At 52.8% G+C, this 26,086-nt stretch overlaps 1 protein-coding gene across 2 annotated transcripts in view; it reads right to left on the bottom strand.

Moving 5' to 3' along the window:
* Window positions 1-26,086, bottom strand: part of ADCY3 (adenylate cyclase 3) — an 88,180-nt gene that overhangs the window by 18,046 nt on the left and 44,048 nt on the right. For both annotated transcript variants that reach the window (XM_058551682.1, XM_058551683.1), the window contains exons 4-8: window positions 4,663-4,793; window positions 3,990-4,101; window positions 3,717-3,844; window positions 2,304-2,462; window positions 1,239-1,416 (exon numbers count right to left, since the gene is read on the bottom strand). In XM_058551682.1, coding sequence (XP_058407665.1) covers window positions 1,239-1,416; window positions 2,304-2,462; window positions 3,717-3,844; window positions 3,990-4,101; window positions 4,663-4,793 — 708 coding nt within the window. The remainder of the gene's footprint in view (window positions 1-1,238; window positions 1,417-2,303; window positions 2,463-3,716; window positions 3,845-3,989; window positions 4,102-4,662; window positions 4,794-26,086) is intronic.

Below are 26,086 nucleotides of genomic sequence, written 5' to 3'. Positions count from 1 at the left end.
AGGCAATGTGGCTGGCACATTGGCTGGCACAGTGTGGTCAGGGGCACAGGCTTTGGTTTCAGGTCCCAGCTCTGCCACTTGCTAGATCTGTAGCTTGTGCAAGGTTCGGGGCCTCAGTTTCCTCCTCTGTAAAGTGGGTATGACAACAGCCCCCTTCTTGCAGGGCTGTCTTGAGGATTAAGTGAAAGAATGGATGCAGAGAAGTACTCGATAAATAGTGGTTACGATCAGATTTGTTGAATAGATGAATCTTCCATTTATGTGTTTGACTGGTTTGCTAGTCATCACATACATTTGGGGGAGCGGAGAAGGCATCTGGTTTTCTTTTAAAACTTTATGAGGAGTCACCTCTTCAGCCATAGCCCCTGAAGCCTCACCAGAGTGGGCTTTGCTTTAGCCATAACTAGGCAAAGCCTCCGCCACGGGATGGTCCTAACGACATGCCATCCCTGAGAGCACCCAACTCCTTAATTGTTAGATTCTCATGACTGGCAAGGTTTTTAAGTGAGAGATTACAAGGAATAAATAACTTCCTTATTTCATCAGAGGATGGTACAGGGATCAATTTCTGCAGTAGCCGCTGGTGGCTTCTAATCAGATGGACCGTCAGGAGGTTCGTGGTTGGTAGGAAAACATAAGGAAGTTGCTGAGGGCATCAGGTCTGATGACAAGGGAGACTCTGCACAAAGACCAGGCCAGAGGGTGGGCCGCAGGATGGCTTCACTGTTTCTGTCCCGTTCTGTCTTCACTTCCCACGCAGCAAATCTTCCCTGGCCTTGGTTCTCCTCCTCCTCCATGACCAATCCAACCCCACTGCCTCCCTGGCATTCTCCCCTGCTCTGTGCACTCTCTCCCTTGGCGTCCACGTCACTCCCCTGGCTTCAACTGCTTCCTCCATGCAGGGGGCCCTTATCCCCAACACAGCCCCTCTCCGGAGTGCCACGTACACGTTTCCAGTGGCCTCCCCTCTGGACGTTGTCTTGGGACATACTGCAGCACCTTATTTTTAACTTGCCATTTAGAACACATGCTATCTTCCCCAGAAACCAGCTTCCCCTCTGAAAGGATGCCACTGCATACTAGTCTGCTCAGCAGGACTCAGAATCACTTTTATGCCAACCTGCACCTCACCTCTCACATTTAGCCATCTTCAAGTCCTGCCAACTCTTCCACAATCTCTCCTTCTGTAATCCTTCCCTTCCCATCCACCTAGTCCAGGGGGCGGGTGGGGGACTCACCGAGCCATTGAGGCCATTTTGGGTGGCTGTTTTCTTCACCTCCGGCTTGGACGCGATGATGAGGTAGGTTTCAATGCCCTTCTCCTCTAGGTAATCACAGCGGCTGCCCCCATCACCTGGCTCCACATCAAACTCTCCTTTCAGGCAGTCCATGGTGCTCTGGGAGATGTGCACGCGCCTGGATTGCAGCGGGAGAGCCCTCAGCACAGGCTGGGGCAGCCCTCACCCACCCCCGGCGGACGGTCCGCGGACAGTGGCTAGACCTGTGTCTCCGGGCATGTGGGGCAGAGGCCAAGTGGAAGCAGTGAGATGTGCTGCTACCAGGAGCAGTGACAGGGAGGTCCTGGCACTGCCTAGCTGTGTGGGCAGGGCGGCACCTGCCCCTCTCTGAGCATCAGTGTTAAGTCCATACGACAGGAATAAAATTTTGTCCTCACAGGCTGAGAGTCTCAAATGAGACAAGGAATTCAGAAGTCTGCTCTGAACTCGAAAGACGTTAAGTTCCGATTATTACCCACCCTGCGTGATTCTCAGCTGCAGCAGCTGCTGTTGGGGGGTGATAAACCCATTTCTGGGGTGTCACCACTGAGGGAGAACTGTGACTGCCTTTGGAGGAAGCTCCCTGACCCAGGTGGGAAGGTTTCAGGCATCCTCAGTCCACCCTGAGGGCAGGGCCTGCCCCGCCTGACTGGCCGATTCTGTAAAAGAGCTCAAGTCAGACGGGGCGGGGGGGGCGGTGCGCTATAGCTGCAAACCGCTGCCTCGGGGCCTGCCGCTCTGGTTTTCACTAGTAATGACACCCTCTGGGGAGACAGCAGAGCCGGGGCGGCCCCACAGTGGGTAGAGGGGGCAAGAGGCCAGACTGCTGCCGAGGTCCAGGCAGGGGAGCCACAGCCAACCTCAGGCCGAGGAGGAGGCACCCCGAGGAGGAACGCTGCTCCTGAGCGGGAAGGGGGCCCTTCTCTAAGGCTCTTCTCCCTGTCTCAGCCACAGCCCTGAGGGGTGGATGGGATGGCCCCCTCCCTCGGCCCCAGGCCTGCCCACCGGGAGGGAACGCTCACTCACCCGGGGATGCCGCCGGCCTCCATCTTGTTGGCCACAGTGACGTCGGTGGACCACACGTCGTACTGCCAGCGCTTCTGGCCCAGGACGCCCCCCAGCACAGTGCCCGTGTGCACCCCCACACGCATGTCCACCCCGGTCTTCGTCTTCTCCCGCACGTACCTGCCAGGTACACACAGAAAGGAGGAGGGGTCCGGCACGGCCCACGGCCCGCTGGCCAGCGGCTTCCCCTGCAAGAGGCATGCTGCACAGATGTCTTCCCCTGCAGCCCGAGGGGCCTGCGGGGTGCCCCACAGCTCTCAGCCTGCCTCTCAGCTAGTCCAGCAGAGGCACTCTGCCCCAGCCCTCCTCCCCTGGGGGCACCTCCAGTCGCTCTCCTGCAACCACCCGTTTATTCACTCGTGCAGCTGATGTTCCACTGAGCGTCCAGCGTGTGCCAGGCGCTGTGCCAGGCGCTGCAGCTCGCTAGAGAACTCCAGGAAGAGACAGTCTCGAATTTCAGAACTTTGCCCGATGGGGAGGGGAGTGGAGGTGAAAGTCTCTAGTCCTGAACTATGGCCCCTTGGGGAAAGGCAGCATTTGTCTCTAGACCAATAGCGGAGGGAGCTTTAACCTGGGAGATGGTAAAAATACAAAACCATACCCTCAGAGATGGAGGCGACGCACGTGCCCCACTTCCTGGACTCCATCTTGTGGAGGAGAACCTCAGCCAGGAGCTTCCCTTCCCACGTGGGGGCCTGATATCACCCGGGGCCCACCAGGGGCCTTGAGTGACAGGAGGGATTGCTCTCTAGGGTCCAAGCCCACCTGCAGCAATGGCAGCAACAGGGAAGAGCGAGGGGAGGCAGAGCCCACAGTCCCCACAGCTCACGGGGGGAAGGCCGGAGCGCTGGCTGGGAGCTCAGAGGCCGGGGTTCCAGTCCCATCTCTGCTGCCCCATTCGTCTCGTGACCTCTGCAGAGTCACCTCATTGCTGCACTCTGACTTTCTAATCCGAGAGGTGGGCATGGTGATCCCTGAACCTGTCTGTCTTGGGGGGTCATGGTGAGAAAACACTGAGAGAAGAGATGGGGGACACCCTGGGGGGAAATCCAAGCAAACATGAAGCGGCGGGATCAACTTCATGAGGACTGCAACTTCCAGCGGAAAAAGCAGTGTGGACTAAGGCTGGAAAAGCATCCCTGAGACTAGAAGTCTTGCCATTTCCCCTCAGCTCTGAGGAAGGGAAGCTATGGCCTAACTTCCCAGAGCCAGTTACCGAGCCACCTATCGACCAAAGCCACCTCCCACGTTACAGGCCTGCGCGGTCCCTCCGCGAGGGCTTGGGGGTGCCAGGCCTGCTGTGACATACCAGCGTGGAAGACCTGCTCCTCCCACAGGACTGGAGCCCCCTCCCTTCCAGAGGCCCCCACTTACGAGATGGCCTCCACCATGGCGAGCCCCATGAGGATGGAGCAGACGGCGTGGTCCTCCCGGTAGTCCGGCAAGCCACAGATGCAGTAGTAACAGTCGCCCAGGATCTTAATCCGCAGCTGGTGGTATTTCTGAAAGGGCAGGGCATGGGCTGTGGTCCCGAGTCCCTCCTCGACTGGAGGAGTGGCAAAGAAAGCAGAGCACGACGAGCGGGAGGCAGGGAGGGCACGGGCAGGCCACCCATCTCGGAAGCAGGGCGAGGGTTGGGGCACTCACGGCTGCCAGCTTGTCGAAGCGGGCGAAGAGCTCGTTGAGCAGCTTCACGAGCTCCTGGGCGCTGCAGGCAGACGACAGCTGGGTGAAGCCCACGATGTCCGCAAAGAGGATGCTGCGACAGGAGGGACGGCCACAGGCGGTGAAGCCTCCGATGACACGCCTGACTCCACCACCAGCTCCTGCTCCCAACCCACAGGCAGCCAGGACCATGGCAGGAGGAGGGCCTTCCTCAAGCCCCCAAGCAGTGAGACCCTGGCACTTCCAGGGCGAATACAGGGCTCTGAGGGTTAGCTTATTCCTGTGCACTTGCCCTCTACGGGGCCTCCCTCCCCAGGCCCCATGCTGCCTCACTCCTGCCCCCAAGATGAATGCATCCTTCCTGGAAGGAGCATGGCTATTAGCCCTAGTGCTGGCCCTGAATGGCTAGGTGACCTCATAGACGTCACTTCCCCACTCTGGGTGACATCTGTACAATGATGGGGCTGGACCACATAGCCTAAAGCATGTCTCAGCCCCAATCTCTGTCAAAAAGGCTGCTCCTGCAGGGGAAGGCTCACGCTGTGGGGACGGCTTTGCTTCTAGTCCCCGAGGAAGACTCCCGAACCCCACGGTGCTCAGCTGACCCCACAAAGCCACCACCCCCATCCTGCTCTCGGGGCCCGGGCCGGCGCACCTGACATTCTCGTGGCGGTACATGTACATGGTGTTGAACTGCTGCTGGTCCTTCTGGCTCTCGTCCTTCTTCATGTCCTTTAGCATCTCGTCAGCCACGTGCTTGGGCAGGATGGAAAGCATGAGGTTCTCCTGTGGGAGGGAGAAGAGGGTGAGTGGGGAGGGCAGGGGCAGGTTCAGATACTTCTGGGAAGAAATACCTTGATCCCGGCGACAGATGTCAGCCAGGACCCAAGCGACCTTCCACAGAGGCCTTACGGTGCAGACCCCACATCAGCAAGCGGCCAGAGGCCCAGGTCGGGCAGCTTCTTGCACTGAGTGGGCTCAGGGTTGTGACCTGAGCACCATTAGAATCTGACGGGAGTGAGAAACCCGTGAAGAAATCCCAGCTCGGCTCTGTGCCTCCGTGCACCTTCAATGCCACAGGAAGAGTGACAGTTCCTGCGTGAGCCCACTCTCTCCTGCGCCTGCTCCGCGTGCCCTCGAGGGCAGAGCTTTGGGTCACCACCCCACCCTGCATAGAGCAATCACGTGAGAATTCGGTCAACTTGATCGAAGACCTACTAGATGCCAGGTACAGTGCTAGGTGCCAGTGTGCCTCTCCCCTCAGAGGGCTGTGGGTCTCATGGAGGAGGCAGGTAAGTGCGCCCTCCACAGTGCAGTGTGATCCACGCCATGACGAGCAAGGGAGAGCAGACAACTAAGAAAGAAGGAAGGGTGTCAAAATCAGCCAGGTGTGTGTAGGGTGGTGGTGGGCAATCAGGAGGACTTCCTGGAAGTGACGCTTAGCTGAGTCTTGGAGATCACGATGCTGAGAGCATCCTGTCAGAGGGAGCGCATGTACAGTTGTACCAGGTTCAGGGACCTGCAAGTGTTTCCGTGGAGGCGGAAACAGAAGTGCAGCTCGAGGGTGGGGCCTGGTTTAGATCAGGGGTCAGCAAACCGCCACCCGTGGGCCAAGTCTGGCTGCTGCCTGCTTTCATAAATGACGTCTTACTGGCCAGCCACGCTCATTTGTTGACGTATTGTCTATGGCCATTTTCCTGCTCCAGTGGCAGAGTTGAGCGGGGTTGTGACAGAGACCATATGGCTGGAGCCAAAAAAATTCACGATCTGGCCCTTTTCAGAAAATGTCTGCCGACCCCCGGTTTGGATCCGGAAGATCCTGGTGTGCAGGCAAGGAATCTGAATCCTTCCCGAAAGCTGCGGAAGGACTGAGGGCCTAGGGCAGGGGGGTGAGGTGACAGACAGGGCGTGGGGCAGAGACAGGAGGGAGACCAGGCAGGGGCTCCCGCGGGATCCAGGCAGAGCTGGGGCCGGAGCAAGAGCGGCCGGGCTGGCAGGGCGGGGGGCCATAAGACTCGCGACGAGCAGAACCCATGGACTTGGGGACTGCTTGCGCATGGGAGGTGACGGGCCTGTGGCCTGGGCCTCTGGGTGGAAGGTGCCAGTTCCTGAAATAAGGAACAAAGGAGCAGAGAGCGGTGAGGGGCAAGGCGGGCGTTTGGTTTGGGACGTGAGTCCGAGGGCCCGCGAGGCCTCCGTGCAGGGCTGCCTGGCGGGCGGAGGCCTGGGAGACTCGTGGGCTGAGCCTACAGCTCTGAGGCCGAGGGTCGGACTGAGCAGCAGGGAGACAGGCAAGAGGAGACACTGACAGAAGAAGGTGCTGGAAGGTGGAGGTGAGAGGAGGGGAAACCCAGGCAGGGTGCCTTGTCAGGAAGCAACACTGCCCCTGCCCCCAGGAGAGGAGGCCAGTGAGGACAGCGTCTGGGGCGGCACGATGGGGAGGAACTAGAGGGAGAATCTCGAGTTGAGGTTTGCAGGACGGAAATCGTAAAGGGTGGAGGGGCAGGAGAACTGTGCTAACGGTGAGGAGGTGACTAAACTGAGGCCCGTGGGGCAAGGCAACAAGATGTGAGGTTGGCCTGGGAGAGATGGCGGTGCAGGAGGGGCAGTGAGAGCAAGAGATGTGGCTGGAGGGCAGGGCCTTTGACCCCGCGGTGGCGCAGTTCCGGCGACCAGGCCAGTGTTGCAAGGGTCAGCTGCTGAAGGGGAGGAGTGAGGCGGGCGGGGCTCAGGAAGTCTGGGAGTGCTGTGTCCAGAGAGCCAGTCACACGAGTCACCTGGGTCCAGGGGTGGCTGGAAAACCAAGGGCTACTGTCGGGGTCCTCAGCACCTGGGGCCTGATCAGGGGTCACTGGACCACCGGGAAACCGAGGCTGCAAGTGCCAGGCCTCAGCAGTGACACCAGCCCAGCAGGTGCAGGAGCGAGGGACCTCGCCTCCTGCCAAGGGCCTGGACAGCGGGGGCCCCGCCTGCTCTGCTCTCTATTGTGGTCAGTGGGCCCTGAGGCCAGAGGACACAGCTCTACCTGCGTTTCAGACACACCTGCTCTGGGGCAGGAGAACCGAGGTGGGGAGCTTCTACTCTTCTCCTCCGAGTGGGGCAGCCAAGAGGTCCCCAGGGGTCTGGGGTCGCACCCGGACTCCCCGCCCCCTGTAAGCCAGAGGGCTGGGGCCTCACCCCCCCGGGCAGAAGACAGCTCTGCTGTAGGGGCAGCCCCTCCCTGCTCCTCCAGGGACAGCCTGGAGACCGGAGGCCCCCCTGCTCGCCCACGGCCGCACAGGGAGGTCCCTGTCTCCTATCTCTGTTTTCATGGGGAAAATCAATCCTCTTCCTTGCAGTGAATCACACGGTTATAATGAGGTGAGTCCCTCTTTGCCCAGCGTGCCTGGCACAGGCTCTACCTGAAGCACTTGTAGTGGTTATTCCTATTATTCGCCTATTTCCACAGCAATGTCTCTTCCACTGTTAGAAACCTCACAAACGGCATCATTACAGTTCAGGAATGAGAAGCCAAAATGACCCCAGTGCGCTCTGCCCTGGCTCAACCTGAGCCCAGGAGGCAGCAACCAGGTCTCCCGGGGCCCTGCAGCCCAGGCAGAGCAAGTGCAGGAGACTCAGAGACCTGGGCAGCTGCACGCCCCGCCCCACCGTGTGCGGCGAGGGGAGCCCGACGGGGGGATGTGAGGCCCTCTCCCGTGCCCGAACGAAACCAGGCACTGTGGAGAAGCTCTCAGCTTGGAAAAGACAACGAGCCTCCAGGAGGATTTTCAAGAGAAGCCAGGGATTTCTGCTGGCTCTCAGGGCGGCCTAGGAGCTGCTGCAGTCCTGAGGGGGAGAAGGGGCATCAGGAGGCAGCAGTGAGCATGGGGCCGAGGCAGGAATCCTGGGGGTCCCAGCTCACTCCAAGTGCATGGAGTGTGTGCCCTGGTCCATGCCAGGCTGGCAGGGACAGGAGGGTGTGGTGGTTAAGAGCTGGGCCTCTGGGCTGGATGACCTCAGATCCCTGCCCTGCCACTCACTCACTGTGTGAGACCAGGCAATTACTAAACTTCCCTGTGCCTTGGTGTCCTTGTTGGTAAAACAGGGAGACTAAGTGACTCATTACCGTGAAGCCCCTAGAACAGCACCTGCACACAGCAAGTGCTCAACAGATTTTAGCTATTCCTATGTCACTTGATGTGGAGTGTTGAGGGCGTTGAGACAGCAGGTATCACAGAAAGATGAGGCCCAAACTTCCTCTGGGCTTCGAAGCTGGCCACAGGTTTATGGATTAAGAGTTTCAGTGGGATGTCCGGGGCGAGCAGAAAACCCTTCTGTTCACTCAGCCAGGCCTCATGAGCTGTGTCTAGGCCAGGCGGGATAATGAGGGGCACAAGGAAGGATCCTGCCTTCTGCACAAGCCTCAGTCCTTTCCCAGGGTGCATGCTAAGGTGAGGAAGAGGCAGATGTGTGAGGAGGGGGAGGGCCTGCTGGCTGGGAGGAGGCCACTCAGGGTTGTGAGCAGAGAGGGGCCGTGGGACATCGAAATTAGGAAAGTCACGGCGCTGTGCTGTCTCCCTGCCAGCCTGCCTGCTGCAGCCCCGCAGCCAGAGCCTACATGGTCAGGCCCTGACTGCCCTCTCGGACTCCTCCTCAGAACCCCATCCATCCAGAAAAGCCTCTCCGGGCTCCCATGGAACCCCAGGGACGTCAGAATCCAGTCCAGCCCTGTGAGGTGCTCCACGCCCCTGACCACAGGCCCAGTTTCCCTGAAGACAAGCCCGGCCTCCTCAGGGGTGGCCCATTGCCTCCTCCTAGCACAGCCCAGGCTCCAAGACTGTCACCTAACGCCAGATAAAGGCAGCAGCACATGTGCAAAGTCAGTGCCGCCCTGCCGCCCAAAACTCAGGTGCCTCGGAGGTCACCTTGATGAGGAAGGAGGTCATCTCTGGGGGTGGGATGTGGGGAATGTTCACTTTTTGCGTTATACATTTCTGTAACTTTTTTCAAGAGCATATATGAGTTCTGAAGGCAGAAAATCATTAAATGTCAATTTTTAAAATAACAAGAAAGAAGCTGTGGTTGTAAATTAAGGCTGCCAATTTACTCCTATGGTTTATGGAAACCTGATCGTCAGCCTCAGAAGGTTAAGCAGGCAGAGAGTCCACCTTAAGTCATTCTGATAAAATGGGTTTTAAATAATAAGTAGGTATGCGCAAAGAAAGGACAAAGAGAATCTGACAGATGAGAAAAGAGTGAAACAGGCAGTTGCCAAGGGACTCAACAGGAAAGAACATTCTAGTAGGCGGGGGTCAAAGGGAGGAAAATGGCCAAGTGGGCAGTGAAAGAGGGGCTGCCCTCCCCTGTCAGCTGTCCTCCAGGGCCAGGCCCACGTCGCAACCACAGGATTTCTGTGACAGCCTCTCAATGGGTCTCCCTGGCGCCAAGCTCTGCTCTTCCTCTCAGTCTACCCTCCACGTGACCTCTGAACTTCCTCTAAGCCGTGTGACACCTGCGCCAGCACCTTTGGACGGCTCCCCACCTGCCGCATTTCGTGGCACCCACCTGCCTTTCTCGTCCCATCTGTGGCCCCTCCAGTGTAGACAAGCCCCTCCTCAGCCACCTCCACCCATACCCTTCAACACCCATCTCACACGCCACCTCTCTAGAAGCCCCTGCACAGGTATGCTCGTCCCCCTCCTCATTTATACTCACTTTATTGGTGTGCCCTGTTTGCCCTTATATTTCAGATTCTAAACCCTTTCCTGGATCCTGGCCCCTTTTAAGAGCATGTGATGTTAGCTATGGATCTTTCAGAAAAATTCTCATACACGCACAGATCCCTGAATCCATTCTCAAAGACCAGGTTAAAGACCCCAACACCTCACATGTGTTCTTGGAGAAGGAAGGAGGCTGGGATCCAGGCACACTTGTTTGGTGGGTCCTGCAGGGGGCATAGGGGTGGACGGGACAGGGGCCACCAGAGCAGCCTGCGCAGGGGCCCAGCGCTGAGGGCTGTGGCTTGGTCTCCCCAGCACAGAGGCAGAGCCTGCTCATCCTAAAATAGCAGTTGCTATATGTTTCGGGAGTCATAAAAATGTTCCAAGCCTCTGACCCATTAATGGCTCTTCTGGGAATTTATTCAACAGAAATAATCCAAAGAAGGAAAAAGATAAATGTGCAAGAAGTTTGTTGCAGCATCATTTACACTTGTGGAAAAGCTGTACGCTGCCCAAATGCCCAGCAAGTGGCTAAACCGTCACACATCCTCTGGATGGAACAGTATGCAACCCTAAAACTGGTCCTGATGAAAAGTGCAGCAACAAGAAACTGATGAGAGAGAAGAGCAGGACACAAGTTTGTGTTCTGTGAAGGCAATGCTGGGCAGGTGTGCATCTAAATAGAGGCAGAAGGGTATGTGCAAAAGAGAAGAGGGTAATTTAATTTGGGGATGGAATTAAGAGAAAACTTTAAATGTTTTCCAAAATGCTCTATGGTTGCTATACTGCTACTGCTGCTTTTTTAAAATACTTTTTAAACTGGAGATAAACACAAAACTTCCTGTTGCCTCCAGCTGTGATCCTGACCCCAGCTTGTCTGTAACTACCACAGTTTTCTAGAAAGGGAGATCCCTGTAAGGCTGCTGGGCTGGCTCCAAACCCCAACGTCTGCTTGGTTACAACCCGAGGAAGCAGACCGATGGCCAGGTATAAACAAGGAGGAGACCACAGCACACAGCACGACGGGTCGTGGGGGAGGTGGCAGCCCTCCTAGCGAGCCAGGTGACAGAACAGTCACCCTGGGCTGGCTTCTTTCTGCTGATCTCATGAACACAGCACTGCACCAGGCAAATGGACACTATTGACCAATATCAAAATGTCTCTTTGCTAAAACTTTCCCATCTACCCTATATTTTCATAAATGTGTAACATTGCCTCTATTTTGCAGGTGACCAAACCGAGGCATGAAGGGTTTAAGTGGTTGGTCCCAGGTTCCTCAGAGTCAGTGGCAGACCCAGAACCCAGGGCTCTTGGACCAATGGAACGGGGGTGGTGATTCTTCTTCACCCAAGGACATACTTCTCACACACCAATTCTCTCCTCTGCATTGGAAGTTGTTCTGCTATGAATGTAAAGGAACAAGAAGTGCCCACACCTTATCTAGTAAGGACCTGACAATGCTGTTCTAGAAAGTCTTATCAGGACGCTCCTGGGGGTCAGCCCACTGGAACATTCTGTGGGCCCCAGTCCTTGTGGTGTTGTGTGCGGAGATCTGGCCAGCCACTCCTGAAGTGGGTCTCCCTTGCAGAAGAAGACCTGGCTAAGACTTCTGTGGGTGCCTCAGCACAGTGGCCCGGGCAGCAAACCAGACCACTCCTGGGCATCAGGGAGAGCAGGCTGGGCTTGCGGCAGGGGCTGGAATTCCTTCTGATGGTCGGCAGAGAAGAGAAGGAGGAGGGTGCTGCTGGAGTGGACGGGAGGCAGAGGCCCGAGTTCAATCCTGGCTCTACACCCGCAGACTCCGGGCAGGGCCGGCATCCTCCCTGAGCCTCGGTCCGCCTCTCCCCCTCACAGGCTGAGGGGAGGAGAAAGGGCCGATGCTGCGAGGGCTGCCTCAGTGACTGACAGTGGGCTCTGAATGTAACCAACGGGGCCAAATGTGAGGACCCTGAGACGCTGGGTCACCCCAAAGCTGTGACACAGGTGGGCTGCGGCAGCTCCAGAGGGGCTTGCCTAGAGGGGGTGCATGCCAGGCCTCCTCTACGGCACACGTGCAGGGGCCCAACAGTGCATGGTGAACGCGGGAAGCTCCCAGAGCAGCAGAAACCTGTGGTGAGGCCCTGCCGTCTGGGCTCAGGGAGGTCCCCTGGTTCAGCAAAGCCCATGCGCAGGAACCTAGGCCTCATGACCCAGCGTCTCGCCTGCTGGTCATGCTGAGTGGCCTCAGCATCACCTGGGGCTCACCCCACGCAGATCCTCTGGCCCCCCTGCAGCCCAACGACCCTCAGGCGACTTGCCACCACATCAAAGTTTCGACGCACCACTTTAGGAGCACTTGAGAAGGATTTGAAGGAAAGAAAACTGAGGGGAAAGGCCCAGCTGTGGTTGTGTGGGAGAGAGGCTGAGTTGTACACCCAGAGCAAGATCCTGCCTCCCGAGGTCACTGCTGGAGACCCCTGCCTCCAACGCCATGTCTGAGCAGGAGGACTTGGGGATAAGAGAGAAGCAGAACACTTGAAACCCAAAGCCAGCACACAAGACAGCAGTGAGATTCAAGGTGGAAATGGCAACGCACCTCCAGAAACTCGGACTCATACCATCTAAGACGCAGTGGTCCAGTGCTCTCCCAGCTTCCTCTGAGAAAGCCACAAACTGCTGAGCATCACACGCAAAAGAACTGGGACAGAGCGGGAAGATGTGATCCAAGTTTGTCACGAGCAAATGCAGTGGGGCAGAAGGAGGGCATTCAACAATTTAATCTTTTTATTTACTTTTTCTTTTCCCTTAACCCTTTTTTATTTTTTAAATTATTTGTTTTGTAATGTGATTTTCAAAACTGAATTGAAACTGGCACCTCACCTCTCTAAAACTCCTGGTATTTTGAATTCTAATGCTTATTATTCATTATCATATGAATTTTTGTGATTAACTTCAGATGCCTTCATATCGTCTCTCCTTTATAAAAATGACGTGTGCACAGAGGCCACCTTTCTCAGGACTGTGGTGCCCTGAAGTTCTGGCATGTGGCTGCTTCACTCTTGGACTGTGACTTTCAGTGGCAGGGTGGAAATTTTCTCAGAAAACTGGGTTATGGGAAAATGACATTTCCTTACCCTGAAGCTACTTTTAAAATCTGATGGTCTAGACCAAAAGAAGGAATATAAGTTGGAGGCTGAAGAGACATATGGAGATAATAATGACTAACTCCAAAGAAGGCTTCGCTGAAGAGACAAAGCATTTTAAAAATTTAAAAATCTTGTCAGAGGCAAGAGGAATGGCTTCATCATCCAAGGCTGGGGGAGGCTAGAACAAGGATCACTGACCTGGGGTTAGGCTCCTAAAGTCCCTGTGGCCCTGGGCATATGCTTTTGCCCCTTTGGGCTTGGTTCCTCATCTGTGAAATGGGGGATCTCTTAGGCTCTCTTTCTTTGTTCAAAGGGGAAATTCTTCCAGAAGGAAAATTTCAGAAGATACAGAGTACGTATTCATACAATGTGTAAATGGCATGTCACTGGACAATTGGCTCATATGGATTTTACTCCAGAGTGATCTGGTAAAACGTACAGGATGAACTTCAAAGGGGGTAAATGTAATAATCTCTATTTGAGACCCCAAAACCAACTGCAAGAGAATAGAATGGGGGAGGCATAGTGTATCAACACTGGGGGGAAAAAAGCCTAGCTATTTGAGATGCTATTAGATTTTAAATGAATTCACAGCATAAAGCGACGCCTCAACAAGCCCCTTGGCCCTTAGTGGAAGTTAAGCATCCTGAAAGAGGAGGTGGTGGACCCACCCCACCAGGCTGGGCCTCCCCTCCAAGGAAACTGGTCACCTAGGCCTTCATCAGGGAGTGACCACGAGGTGAGGGAGCCTGAGTCCGGGCATCTGAGGGTGGGCTGAGGGGCTGGGGATCAGCCCAGAGAGGAGAGGGCTCTGTGGCATCACACAGCAATCTTCAAGTCTGAGAAAAGCTGTTGTGTGAAAAGGGATGAGACTTGTTCTGGAGGCCCCATGAGAGAAAGCTAATGAGGGAAGACTGCTGGGGAACAGACTGTTGCTTCCAGAGGAGGAAGAATTTTCTAAGAGTAAAACAGTTTGCCCTGAGAGATGGGGAACCACCATCCCCAGACACCACGTGAGAAGGCTACAGGAGGGAGTCAACCACAGGATGGAAGGCTGGTCCAGAGGACGGGATTCAGCCAAACTCTGAAAGTTGAAGCCTGGGACACTGAGACATGGCTCCACACAAAGAGAGGAAGATGGCAGTAACCTGCTTCATACAGTCTCTCCCCGGCCCTACAATGCTTTGATAGTTATCCTAAAAACACACGGTAACCAAAGTCAAGGCCCTGACCCTCTTTGGGAAAAGAACCAAACGAGGCCCGGAAAGAGAAAGAATAAGTCCTGAATGTTTCTAGTAGGCTCTCTGGGTAGAGCAAAAAACTGCCCAGATCCTGGGGAGACGCTCCCAGGCCTCCCCCAGGTGGTGAGCAGACCCGGGGTGGGGTACAGGGCTGTTTGGGGGCAGAGTCCCGGTCCCTGGGAGAAGAGACACAGCAGCCTGGGGCAGGATGCTTGGCCTCTGGCCTCCGGGCTGGGATCTCCTCATTTGTACAGTTATTTGCTGAGCTGCTCAGGTGAGCTGTGCACCCCTGGCCAGAGCGAGCTGTCAGCAGGGCCCCAGCCAGACTCCGGGAAGGAACCAGTCAAGCCCCCTTCTCCTCAGCGGAGACTCATGCCAGGTTCACCTTTGTGCTGGCTCAGGACTGAGACAGGGAAGAAGGCCAGTTCGGCTCCCAAGGGCCCGGAGTTGTTACAGGTGATGCTCTGATGAGTCTTTCAGGAGTTAATCACTGTGAGGCGGCCAGCAGGGATTTGGAATAATGAGCTTGGCTGACGAGGAGCTAAGTTTCTACAACATCCTTGTAAAAGGGGCAGAGGGACGGAGACTTCAGTGGAGATAGAGCCTGGCAGTGCCCCAGTGGCCGTGTGTGTGCGTGTGTGTGTGTGTGTGTGTGTGTGTGTGTGTCTGGTAAGCATGTGAAGTCTGCCTGTCTGTCTGAAGGATGTATGTGTCCTTGTGTATGCCCACGTGTGTCCTACCTATGTGCTGTGTGTACACACACATGTTATCACTACAACCCATCATAGGCTGTGAGCAGACCCACAGCTGTCCACAAACATGTCTGTTCTGGTCCTGATTTATCCAGATTCTTGGAGCTTCCAGGCCACTTGGAAGCCAAAAGGTCACTGGATCCCACCAGGTGCCCATCCTGGCCTGACCACCTGAGCAGAGGAGGCAGCAGAAGGAAGGAAATGAAGAGTAGGGCCCGGCCTGCTAGTCCTGGGAGGTCAGAGCCCGAACAGGTCCCCTCTCCCTGATGAGAGGACAAAGGACCACAATGTGTGAAATCTGGAAACTCTGGTGCTGCCGTTTGTGTATGGAGCAGGCAGCCGCCATTTAGACAAGGGGCCCACGCATGCTTCCCCCATCCAAAAGACATGGTCACGACCTCCATCACTCAAAGAACAGTCACTGGTCATCTATGCAGGTCCCGGAGCTAAATGCTGGGAAGGTCAAAGGTAAACAGTACTCCCAAGAGCTCGGATGGGCGGGGCAGTCCAGTCACATGTGCAGTGACTGGTCTCATAGGGCAGGAATGCTCTGCCGTCTTCAGCCAAAGGCTGTGGGAGTTCAGAGGAGGGACAGGCTGTGTAACTCAAAACCAGCATATCTTTTAAACAAGACCCTTCCATGTGAAAACAGGCTCAAGCCAGCATCCCCAGAGCCACCCACATTGACAGGGTCTAAACAGGAAGCAGGGCCACACTTATCCCCGTGTTGGGGGAGCCAGACCAACAAGTCTCCACCAGGCCGTGTCCTCTCAAACAGCACAGAAACCCCACAGACCCAGGGGCAACCCAGAATTCTTACCCTGCTTGAGCGGGAGAGGGGACGCTGAGCACGTTGGACCTCTGGTCACTTGCCTGGACTCCTGTGCAGTCCCCAGAGACAGGGCTACTGTGTGGGCCAAGGTGACTGCAATCTCAGGAGACAGCCCTTTGGGCCCAAAGGCGGCCATGTGCGTGGTACCTGGAGCCCTCACCAAGAGAGCTTGGCACAAAGCAGATGCTCCTTAGAGGTCTGGTGAGTTAATGAGCTGTCAGCTAGACGTGGCCCAAGGGGCAAGCCATCACCCTCTACAACAGCACTAACAGAACTTTCTGTGATCACAGAGATGTTCTAGAATCTGTGCCGTCCAATATGGTACCACTAGCCAGCCACATGCAGCTACTGAGCACACGAAATGTGGCTAGGGCAATGGAGGAAGTGATTTTTAATTTTAATTTTAATTTAAATATCCACACATGGCTGGTGGCTGTCATATCGGACAGCGCAGCTCTAGAACCCTGTAGCAATTAAGTCCAGCTCAAGTGCCAACTCTGAGGAACAGAGAACAGCTGCCTGGAGCACTGTGTTGAGACGGATGCTGAGGTCGCATCTGTGATCAGTGGGAAGAGTGCGGCAATGTCCGCTGCGAAGGCACGCACCCCCTGCTTCCATCCTTGACCGGAAGCAGCAGCTCAGTCCACCCGGGCATGAAGGTCCGAGGCAGTTAGACAAAGTCTCCACCCGCAAGGGGTTATGGGGGTTTGGCTTCACTCCCTTTGCCTCCTCTCAGTGAAGCTGTAAATCTCGCCAGTGCTTTTTCCAAATGCTGCTCCCACCTTCCTTTACTCTCCACCTAATGGCCGCCACTCCAGCCTAGCCCCAGACCAGGTCTGGCTGGTCTCCTGACTCCATCCTTCCCACAGGAGGGACAAAGAACAGTCCTCGAATGAGAACTTTGTCCATCACCCTCCACCTCCACCCCCCCACCCTCACTCCTCACTGACCCCACCTCTGCCCTTCCACTTGGATCAAGACTCCGTTCTTCCCACCACACATGTGCCAGTTCCCCTCCCTCTTCTTAGAAAGTCACCAGAGAGTCCACATCCATCATGTTCTTTAAATCCAACTCCAAACACACTTCTAAGTCTCCACAGCTCAGCCCGCTGATGGTCCCTCCTTCCTCCGCCCCCTCAGCCCCTTCACATTACCCCTGTGCTGCACTCACTCACTTCCTTCCTGCTGTATATTTAACAGGGTCACATGACTGCAGCCTATCCCAGGTGTGGCCCCGCCAGATCCTCTGGGTGCCACTGTCCCATGATGCTCCTGCCCATTTGGGTATACACACCACATTCCCAACCATGCAGGCCGACACAGAGGGGACTGGCTGAGACGCTGAGGCAGTGGCTACAGCATCTGGAATTTCTTTTTTTTGTGTGTGAGGAGATCAGCCCTGTGCTAACATCTACCAATCCTCCTCTTTTTTTGCTGAGGAAGACTGGCCCTGGGCTAACATCCATGCCCATCTTCCTCCACTTTATATGGGACACCACCACAGCATGGCTTGACAAGCAGTGGTCGGTGCGCGCCCAGGATCCGAACCGGCGAACCCCGGGCTGCCGCAGCGGAGCGTGCACACTTAACCACTTGCGCCACCGGGCCGGGCCCTAGCATCTGGAATTTCTACCCGGTGCTTCCCGCTTTGCGCCCCTTCCCTGAGTGCCTCGGGGCAGAAGACAGGGTGGGGGCAGGTATGGGACTCACGAGGGCACCTGGTAGCAAAAATCACCTCTTAGTATCCGTGGATAGGAGCAACAAAGGTGGACTTGAGGTTCCCCAAGTGCTGTTTGGTTTCTAGCTTTTGCTGAGCCCCCAGCATACTACAAGGCACTGTCCTGTAGGATCAGACACCCTCACCCTGGCAGAGCCCATGTGGGAGTCTGCAAATGCAGACACAGGCCCTCCAGCCTGCAGACATGTGGTCAGTGTACAAAACGAGCTCTACACAGTGAGACCACCCGACTGTGTCCCACCCAGCTCTCCATCCAGATGTCTACGAGCCGTCGCAAACTTGTCCTGACAGCCCCCAAACCTGTGCCTCTCACCATCTTCCATCTCTGTAAACAGCAGCCCTGCCCTTCCAGTTGACTCTGGGCAGGTCAAACAAAACAGATACCGATAGGCCAGATGTGGTCCAGGGACTCCTCCCCTGATTCTCCTAGTTAGTGGATGTCCCGAACAGAAGCCCTCACCAGGAGGAAGGGAGTGAGTACCAACTCCCCTTCTGGGTTTGTCATGAAGATTATATGAGATAGTCCAGTGAAAACAGCCCAGGGCTTGGCACGAGTCAGCTTTTAATACACTACCCCGATAACTAAACAAAGCTTCATTCTTACAGCCAGATGAAGGGGGCATGCACCATAACCCTGGCCACCCTGGACCCAGACAGTGGACCCTACAACCCTTTGGAGAGAAAAATGCTGCTGGAGGATGTGGCAAGGGCCCACGACCCTCCAGAGCCCAGCAGGGCCCAGCTCGGAAGCCACACAGCCCATACACGGGGCTGTCAGCAGTGCTGTCATCACCAACGGTGCCCGGAGCTACCCGACAGTGACGCCCTCCCACTGCCAGGAGCCCTCTGTGGCTGTAGAACAACCGTCCTCTGTGGGCTCGTCACCGCACTACCTAAAATGTGGATTTGTTTCGCTACATCCTAGAATGCTAGAACGAAGGACATTCTGTGAAATCAAAGAGGTGGGAGTTGGAAACAACAGAAGCACTAATTCCCACTTCACACCACGGAAAAGTCACCTTCTGACTTTTCTCAAACCAAAAGGCATTCAAGGCTAAAATAAAAACTAAAAAATACTAGATGATATTCATGAGTGGTTCTATGAAGAAGCTAAGACGGCAAGTATCTTTCGAGGCTGATATCAGGGGGTTCCTTTGTGGCTCACGTCAAGTAGACGATGCGTTTGCCCACCCACATCAGGTGCTGATAACCCGACGGGGCGCGTGTGGCCACCATGCAGTGAGTAAGAGGCAGAGTGGCCATGAAGCACGCTCCTCCTGCCCCATCCTTGTCTCCCCTCCCTGCTCTCACTAGTCCCCAGGAGGAGGCCCCAAGCTCACGGTTGCCGGGACAATAGCGGGCACTTTGAGGGTTGACACTAGAAGCCCAACCCCAGGCCAGGAGCAGCTGCCTTCTCTCTCTCTCTCTCTTTGTCGCCCTGACTCTTGTCTCCCTCACCAACCTCCAGAGAGAAAAGGGCTCAAGTTCGAGAATAGACTATGCCTTTTCCTCACAACAAAAGGTCTTGAAGGGAAGAGTGAGGCAGGCTTGGGCAGAGGTCAGAGAGGAGGGACATTCAGAAAGCCAAGGAACTGAAGCTGAGCTTATGAAGTGGCAGCATTCCACAGTTCCAAGCTCTGGGGCTCCCAAGAGAGAAGTCTCTCACAGTAAATGGGTGGTTCTTCCCTCTGAGACCCGCTCAAGGGCAGGAGGTCACCCACTTAGGGAAAGATTGGCATGAAGAAGAAACGCTATCCCTGGTCGAGGTGACCTGGGTGTGGGGCTGTAGTAGAAGGAGGGGCAGAGTGAAGCCGCTGTCCTGTCTGTGCGTCCCCCTGGAACTGAACGGAAAACCAGCCAGCATCCCCCTGCACCACGTTCCCAGGGTGCCGCGGATGGAGATGACCTGGCCCACTGGCCCGGGCAGTCCTTTGTTCCCTGAATGAGGACAAGGCTGGTTGACCTAACCAAATGCGATCTGTAGCAAGTGCAGGCCCGCCTCAGCCGCGTCCCCTGTCGTCCCTCCATCCTCCCCTACATCCTCCTTCGACCACGTCCCACTCCCTGGGAAGTAATTCTGAGTATGTGATCCAGAAAGGCTCAGAATTCTGTATTGGACCTGGCGACAGGTGTGTACTGGGTGGATTTCCTGGATGCCTGCTGTTGCCAGGTGCCAGTGGGGGTGCTTAGCAACCCTCAAGGTCCCCAACTAAACCCTGGAGTATGGTCACATGGGAATAGAGAAAAACAACTCCAGTTCCTTCCTCTGGGCCTCCTGCTCTACCCTAACAGGCCGGTGGAGCCGAGGGGAGGCTGGAGCGAGGCCTGAAGTGTACCTTGGTGGCGTGTGTCACAGGAAAATGCCATCGGACTGCCTAAAGGGTTAGATATGTGCTCGGCCGACGCAAAGAGAGCCCCCTGCATGCCAGGGCCACACTCAGCGCTTTAAATCCACAAGGACCTCAGAGTGGCCAGGCCCCAGCCCTCCCTGCAGAGGAGGAGACAAGCCAGGGCCGTCGAAGTAGCCAAGCTGACTGCAATCCGAGACTCCATCCCACTTTGCAATCCACGCGCTCCCTCATCCCGACACGCCCTTCGACACGCCAGACACACCCTTCCCCACCCCCTCCCCGGTGACAAGCAAGAGGGGAAGCCTGCCCACGAAGGCCCAGAGCTGCTTCGCACCTTCCCGGGGGACGATGGCCACCCATCGGGAGTTGTCTGCCATTAGCAGGAGGCTGGTCATCTTCACAAAGGAGAGTACAACCTCTCAGGTGACAGCAGCAAAGAGAACAGAATGAGAGGATCTGGGATGGGTTCCCTGATGCCAGCTCACCCCCAGCCTCACTCTCTAGCTGAGGGGGATAAGGCCCAGAGAGGAGACTGTCGGGCTGGAGGCCACGCAGCCGCGAGCACCCCCCACCCCCCGGCATTTCCTCCCAAGGCAGTTTAGAAAGCAAGATAAATAAATACATGCTGGCAAGGCTGGGTGGTGTAGTGGTTAAGTTTGCGCACTCCGCTTCCGCGGCCCGGGGTTCACAGGTTCAGGTTCCAGGCACAGACCTATGCACCGCTCATCAAGCCATGCTGTGGTGGCATCCCATATACAAAATAGAGGAAGATGGGCACAGATGTTAGCTCAGGTCCAATCTTCCTCGGCAAAAAGAGGAGATTGGCAATGGATGTTAGCTCATGGTCAATCTTCCTCACACACACACAAAAAAACACCCTGGCAAAATAAAAAGTGAGACACGGACCCTGAGAACTAAACTGTGAAAGGAAGCCTCCTCTGCAAAGGATATACAGAGAATTTTTTTGTAATTGGGAATATTTTTAAAAAGGCATTTAAATGCCGTGAGTACACAGGTGGCCTGGTGTGGCAGTGACCTCAACCGCCTCCTTACACGGAAGCCACGTCCAGCCCGGCCTCTGTCTCTTCTCCTACTGGGACTTTCTGCAGCCCCTTCCAAGGTGTTTTCACATCCATTACCTCATTTGTATCCTCACAAGGGGCTGTCACGGGAGGAAAGTGAAGTGGATTGTGCGACCTCTACCAGCCTGCGCTTGGCTCCCAGGACACACCCACAGACGTCCCCGGGATGGAAAATCAGCCCAGAGGCCACGTCACTTGCAAGGTCGGCCCGGTGCCTGGGGACGAGCAACCTCTGTCCCGACTGGAACCATGGAGAAAGGCGCCCCAGGCAGCTCCCGTCTGACCTCTCGGCCCCTCCTTCAGCCAGCATCCCCAGGGGCTGGGGCCAGCGTGACCACAGCTAACAGCAATGAAGGGCTTCACAGTTTCTCGAATCATCCCAGTGTTCTTACTTCAAGTGATTCCCAAACAACCCCACAACCATGGTATTATTTTTAATCTCAATTTTTTAGACGACTAAACTGAAGACCACAGAAGCAAAGTGCCAATGTCACACAGTGAGAAGCTGTCACACAGCTTCTCACTGTCCCCCAAAAAGTGCTGGCGGAAGCGTCAGATGCAGATCCCAAGTGTAAGCTTGCCAGTGAGGGTCTGCTATCTGGCGCAGGCTTCAGACTCTGATGTTGTCACAGGGAGAGGAGAACACGCAGGATGACGGTGTGTGCAAGGGTCTGGGTCTTCCGTCCTCACAGACAAGGATAGGAGACTGCTGCTCTGGGCTGTCCCAAAGCTCACCAGGTGCCTTTCTGTCTGGTTTTAAACATCACGCTTGGGTATGGGGTTTCCTTGTGGAGTGATGAAATGTTCTGGAACTAGATAGAGGTGGTGGAATGTACCAAATTGTTACAATTATGTTATATGAACTTCATCTCAAGAAAAACGGAAAAAAAAAAAATCAAGCAAATCTGAAAGCCTTTTCTAGCAGACAACCCAATGTAACGCACTGTATTTTTAAAAAATTATTTTTAGGGTCCGGCCCGGTGGTGTAGCAGTTAAGTTCTTGCGCTCCGCATCGCCGGCCCAGGGTTCGCCGGTTCAGATCCTGGGCACAGACCTATCCACCGCTCATCAAGCCATGCTGAGGTGGCATCCCACATTAGAAGAGCTACAACTCTATAACTATGATACACAGCTATGTACTGGGACTTGGGGGAGAAAAAAGAAAAAGAGGAAGATTGGCAACAGATGTTAGCATAGGGCCAATCTTCCTAAAAGAAAAAAATGTAACTTAAAAAAAATTATTTTTAAAAGAAACCTCCAGATTATGGAAGGTTTTCATGGTCTTTTCTATACTTCTCTGTATCTTCAAAATTTTATCCAATGACAATAATATGATGGTAGACAGTTTAAGTGCCCACTATTTAGCACTGTGCTAAATAAACTTTACATGTAGCTTCCATAATAACCATATGATAGGCATAAGACTCAAACATCTGGTTCTTAACTGCTATGCTTAACTGCTATATATGAGAATAAGGTGTTACTTTTATAATCAGGATAACATGGTTAGGACACTGTCCTTCAAAACACAGAAGAAGAAAAAAGACTTGAAGGAATACGCCTCTATCAGTATTTTTTTCTTTGTACAATCATGCATCGCTTAATGACGGGGATACGTTCTTAGAAATGTATCGTTAGGAAACTTCACTATTGTGCCAACATTAGTGTACTTACACAAAGCTAGATGCTATAGCCTACTACACACCCAGGCTATATGGTGCTAATCTTACGGGACCACCATTGTACATGCGGTCCATCATTGACTGACACGTCATTATGCGGTGCATGACTTTATTGTTATTATTGTGTACCTATTTTATCATAAATTTATAATATGATGTCTTCACAATGTTCATAGGATGCTGAGTCTTGTTAAATAAAGACTCAAAGTGTTGCTAAGGGCCACAGATATGATTGTGTTTTGAAATCGAAGTGTTTTTGGTAGCTTGGTCATCTTTGTGATTAGATGAGAGAGAGGTGTATACTTTAGCACTGTACTCCATGCTGGCAGATGTAAATCTCTCTTTGTTTGTTGAATAAATATTGACGGAAAAAAATATTGGTTCTCTCAGGAATGATAATAACGTAAGTGTTTTTCCTGGCAATTCTTCTAAATGAGAGCAGTAATGGCAATGCTTTTTACTCTGATTAATACATACCAGCAAGGAAATGGGGAGAAAGGGAGTGGGGAATATTTTTACCAAATATCATACAACGTATGCTAAAAAAGAAAAGAAACTCTTCCAAACCTCAGTTACCTGGCTGTGACTTGAGCCAAATGAGTAAAGAGCAGGCACCAGCTCACAGGATGTTACTACTGCCTTGGGGCTCGTTCCCTGTGGCTGAGGTTCTCAAATGGGCATCCTTGGGGGAGCTGCAGGGTTCCAAAAGCAAAGAAGTATTTCTAGATAAACGAGGAAAACTTCAGTGCCTAAATGCACTCTCATTCATTGCTGGGAGGAGTGTAAATTGTTTGAACCTCTATCTGAGGCAATTTGGTAATATTTATCAACATTAAAAATGCACATGCCTAGTTCCTCAAAAAGTTAAACACGGAGCTACCATATGACCCAGCAATTCTACTTCTGGGTATTTACCCCCAAGAACTGGAAAGGAACGACTCCAACAGATACTTGTACGCCAATGTTCAAAGCAGCATTATTCACAATAGCTAAAAGGTAGAAACAACCCAAGGGTCCATCAGCAAATGAATGGACAAACAAAATGTGGTATATACATATAATGGAATATTATTCAACCTTAAAAAGGAATGAAATTCTGACACGCTACAACAGGGATGAACCCTGAAGACATTATGCGAAGTGAAATAAGCCAGACACAAAAGGACTAATATTGTATGATTACACTTATATCGGGTGCCTAGAATAGGCAAATTCATAAAGAAAGAAAGTAGAATAGTGGTTGCCAGGGGCTGGGGGAGGGGAGGATAGGGAGTTAGTGTTTAATGGGTACAGAGTTTCTGTTTGGGATGATGAAAAAGCTCTGGAAATGGATAGCGGTGATGGCTGCACAACATTGTGAATGTACTTAATGTCACTAAACTGTATACTCAAAGATGGTTAAAATGGTAAATTTTATGTTATGTATATCTTACCACAGTAAACATATATGTATAATTTTAAAAATGCACATGCCCTTTGATCCAGTAATTCCACTTCTAGGTTTTTAGTCTTCACATATACTTGCACATGTAAGATGTGGTGTCCCTATAAAGATATCTACTGCAACAATGTTTGTGGTAGCAAAAGGTTGGAAATAACTTAAATGTCTACCCTATAGGAGCCCAGTTAAATAAACTGTTACTTCTATATAATGGAATAGAATACAGTCATTAAAAAGGATGAGGCAATGCAATAGGACTTAGAACCCTCTCTAAGATAGTAAGTGAAAAGATGGAGTGCAGAAGAGTGAACATACTACCGTGTGTGTGTGTGTGTGTGTGTGTGAGAAAAGCCCACATACACAGATTTGGAAATAAACAGAATACCTCTGAAAGGGTACACAAGAAAGATAATAGTAGTTGTCTCAGGGATGGGGAAGTAGACAGCTATGCAGGGGAAACTTATTTTCCAAAGTATATCCTTTTTCACACCTTTATAATTTCATACCATGTACCTTTTAGCTACTCAAAAATAACTTTAAAAATTTTTAAATAATGTCCAACTTTTGCTTCTTGCTGTTATAGAAGACCTTATATCAGACAACTCTTTAGCCAAGAACTATAAAAGCTGGATCAAATACAGTCATGCACTGCAGAAGGATGTTTTTGTCAACGATGGACTGAATATATGACAGTGATCCCATAAAATTAGTACCATAGCCTAGGTATGTAGTAGGCTATACCATCTAGGTTTGTGTAAGTGCACTCTACGATGTTTGCACAACGAAATCACCTAACGACGCATTTCTCAGAATGCATCCTTGTCATTAAGCGACGTGTGACTGTACAAAAGAACAGCTATTTGACGGAAATGGGAAACAACCAAGGCAGGTAGGACTTGAGGAGACAAGATCGGTGAGGGAAAGGAAACACACTCAAGTGAGCCCAACACACTCTGCCACTTTTTCCCTTGAGACCAAGGTTGAGAAGCTGACTGAAGAGCAATGGTTAGTGCTTTCAGGAGGCTGGAGAATCAAGGATTGGCAAGCCAGGACTCCAAGCCAGAGTAGAGGAGTGAGATCCTGGGAAGAAGAGAACCATAGAAAGCGAGCCTGTTTTCTCTACACTAATCTTGAGGCATCTGCCGATCCCTCAGCTGCCTGGGGCAAGAGGCCGAGAATCCAAGCTCGAAGTGACAGCTAAGAGGCTAAAATGGAAGGAGAGCTTTGGCAGTCTCACAATGTTCAGGAGCACAGGGTCCCTCAAGAGGATGATCAGCCTTTCACTTAAGACCCCTGAAGGGCTATTTCCTAAGAGCAGGCACAGAAGAGAAACAGACCAGCTCTCAGACTAAAACCCAGCCTTACATCTTTTCACCCAACATGGGATCAATGAGGGCTGCCCCTACTCTCACCATCTGCTGCAAGAAAAGTCAGTCTTCTCTGGGGAGACACAACATCGCCCAGAGCCACGACTACTTTCCATACACAATATCCAGTATTTAACACAAAGAAGTCAAGGATGCCACAAGACAAAACCAAAAATCAATAGAGAAAAGCAGACCCAGCGGTATTCCAGATATTATGGTTGCCAAAGACTTTAAAATAAATGTTTAATATGTTCCAAAAAATAGATGACAAAAGGGAGAACTCAACCAGAGAACTGGAATCTGTTTTTTAAAATCAAATGTAAATTCTAGAACTCAAGAAAATACAATACTAAAATTAACGAGTCAATAGATGAGCTCAGTCATTGATCTGACAAAGCAGAAGAGAGGATTAGTAAAGCAAAAGTTAGGTCAATAATACTTGAGTCTGAATCACAGGGGGGGAAAAAAAGAAGATTCAGAAAAAAAAAAACCTGAGAGATTTAGGGAACATGGTAAAAATATCTAATAAGGATATCTAGAGTCCTAGAAGAAAAAGAGAGAATGGATGAGGCAGAAGCAACAAAAAGATACTGGCTGAAAATTTTCAAAACTGTTGAAAGACATCAAGCCATCAATTCAAGAAGCTCTTCGAATAGCAAGCAGGGTAACTACAAAGAAAACTCCAAGGCACATCACTGTAAAACTGAAAGCCAAAGACAACGAAAAAACTGTAAAAGCAACTAGAAGAAAAAATATGCATCACTTTAAA

This window comes from Diceros bicornis, chromosome 12, assembly GCF_020826845.1.
Source record: "Diceros bicornis minor isolate mBicDic1 chromosome 12, mDicBic1.mat.cur, whole genome shotgun sequence".
Lineage (NCBI taxonomy): Eukaryota > Metazoa > Chordata > Mammalia > Perissodactyla > Rhinocerotidae > Diceros > Diceros bicornis.
Note: the sequence above shows the minus strand (reverse complement) of the source record. Positions and strands in the feature narration are given on the sequence as shown.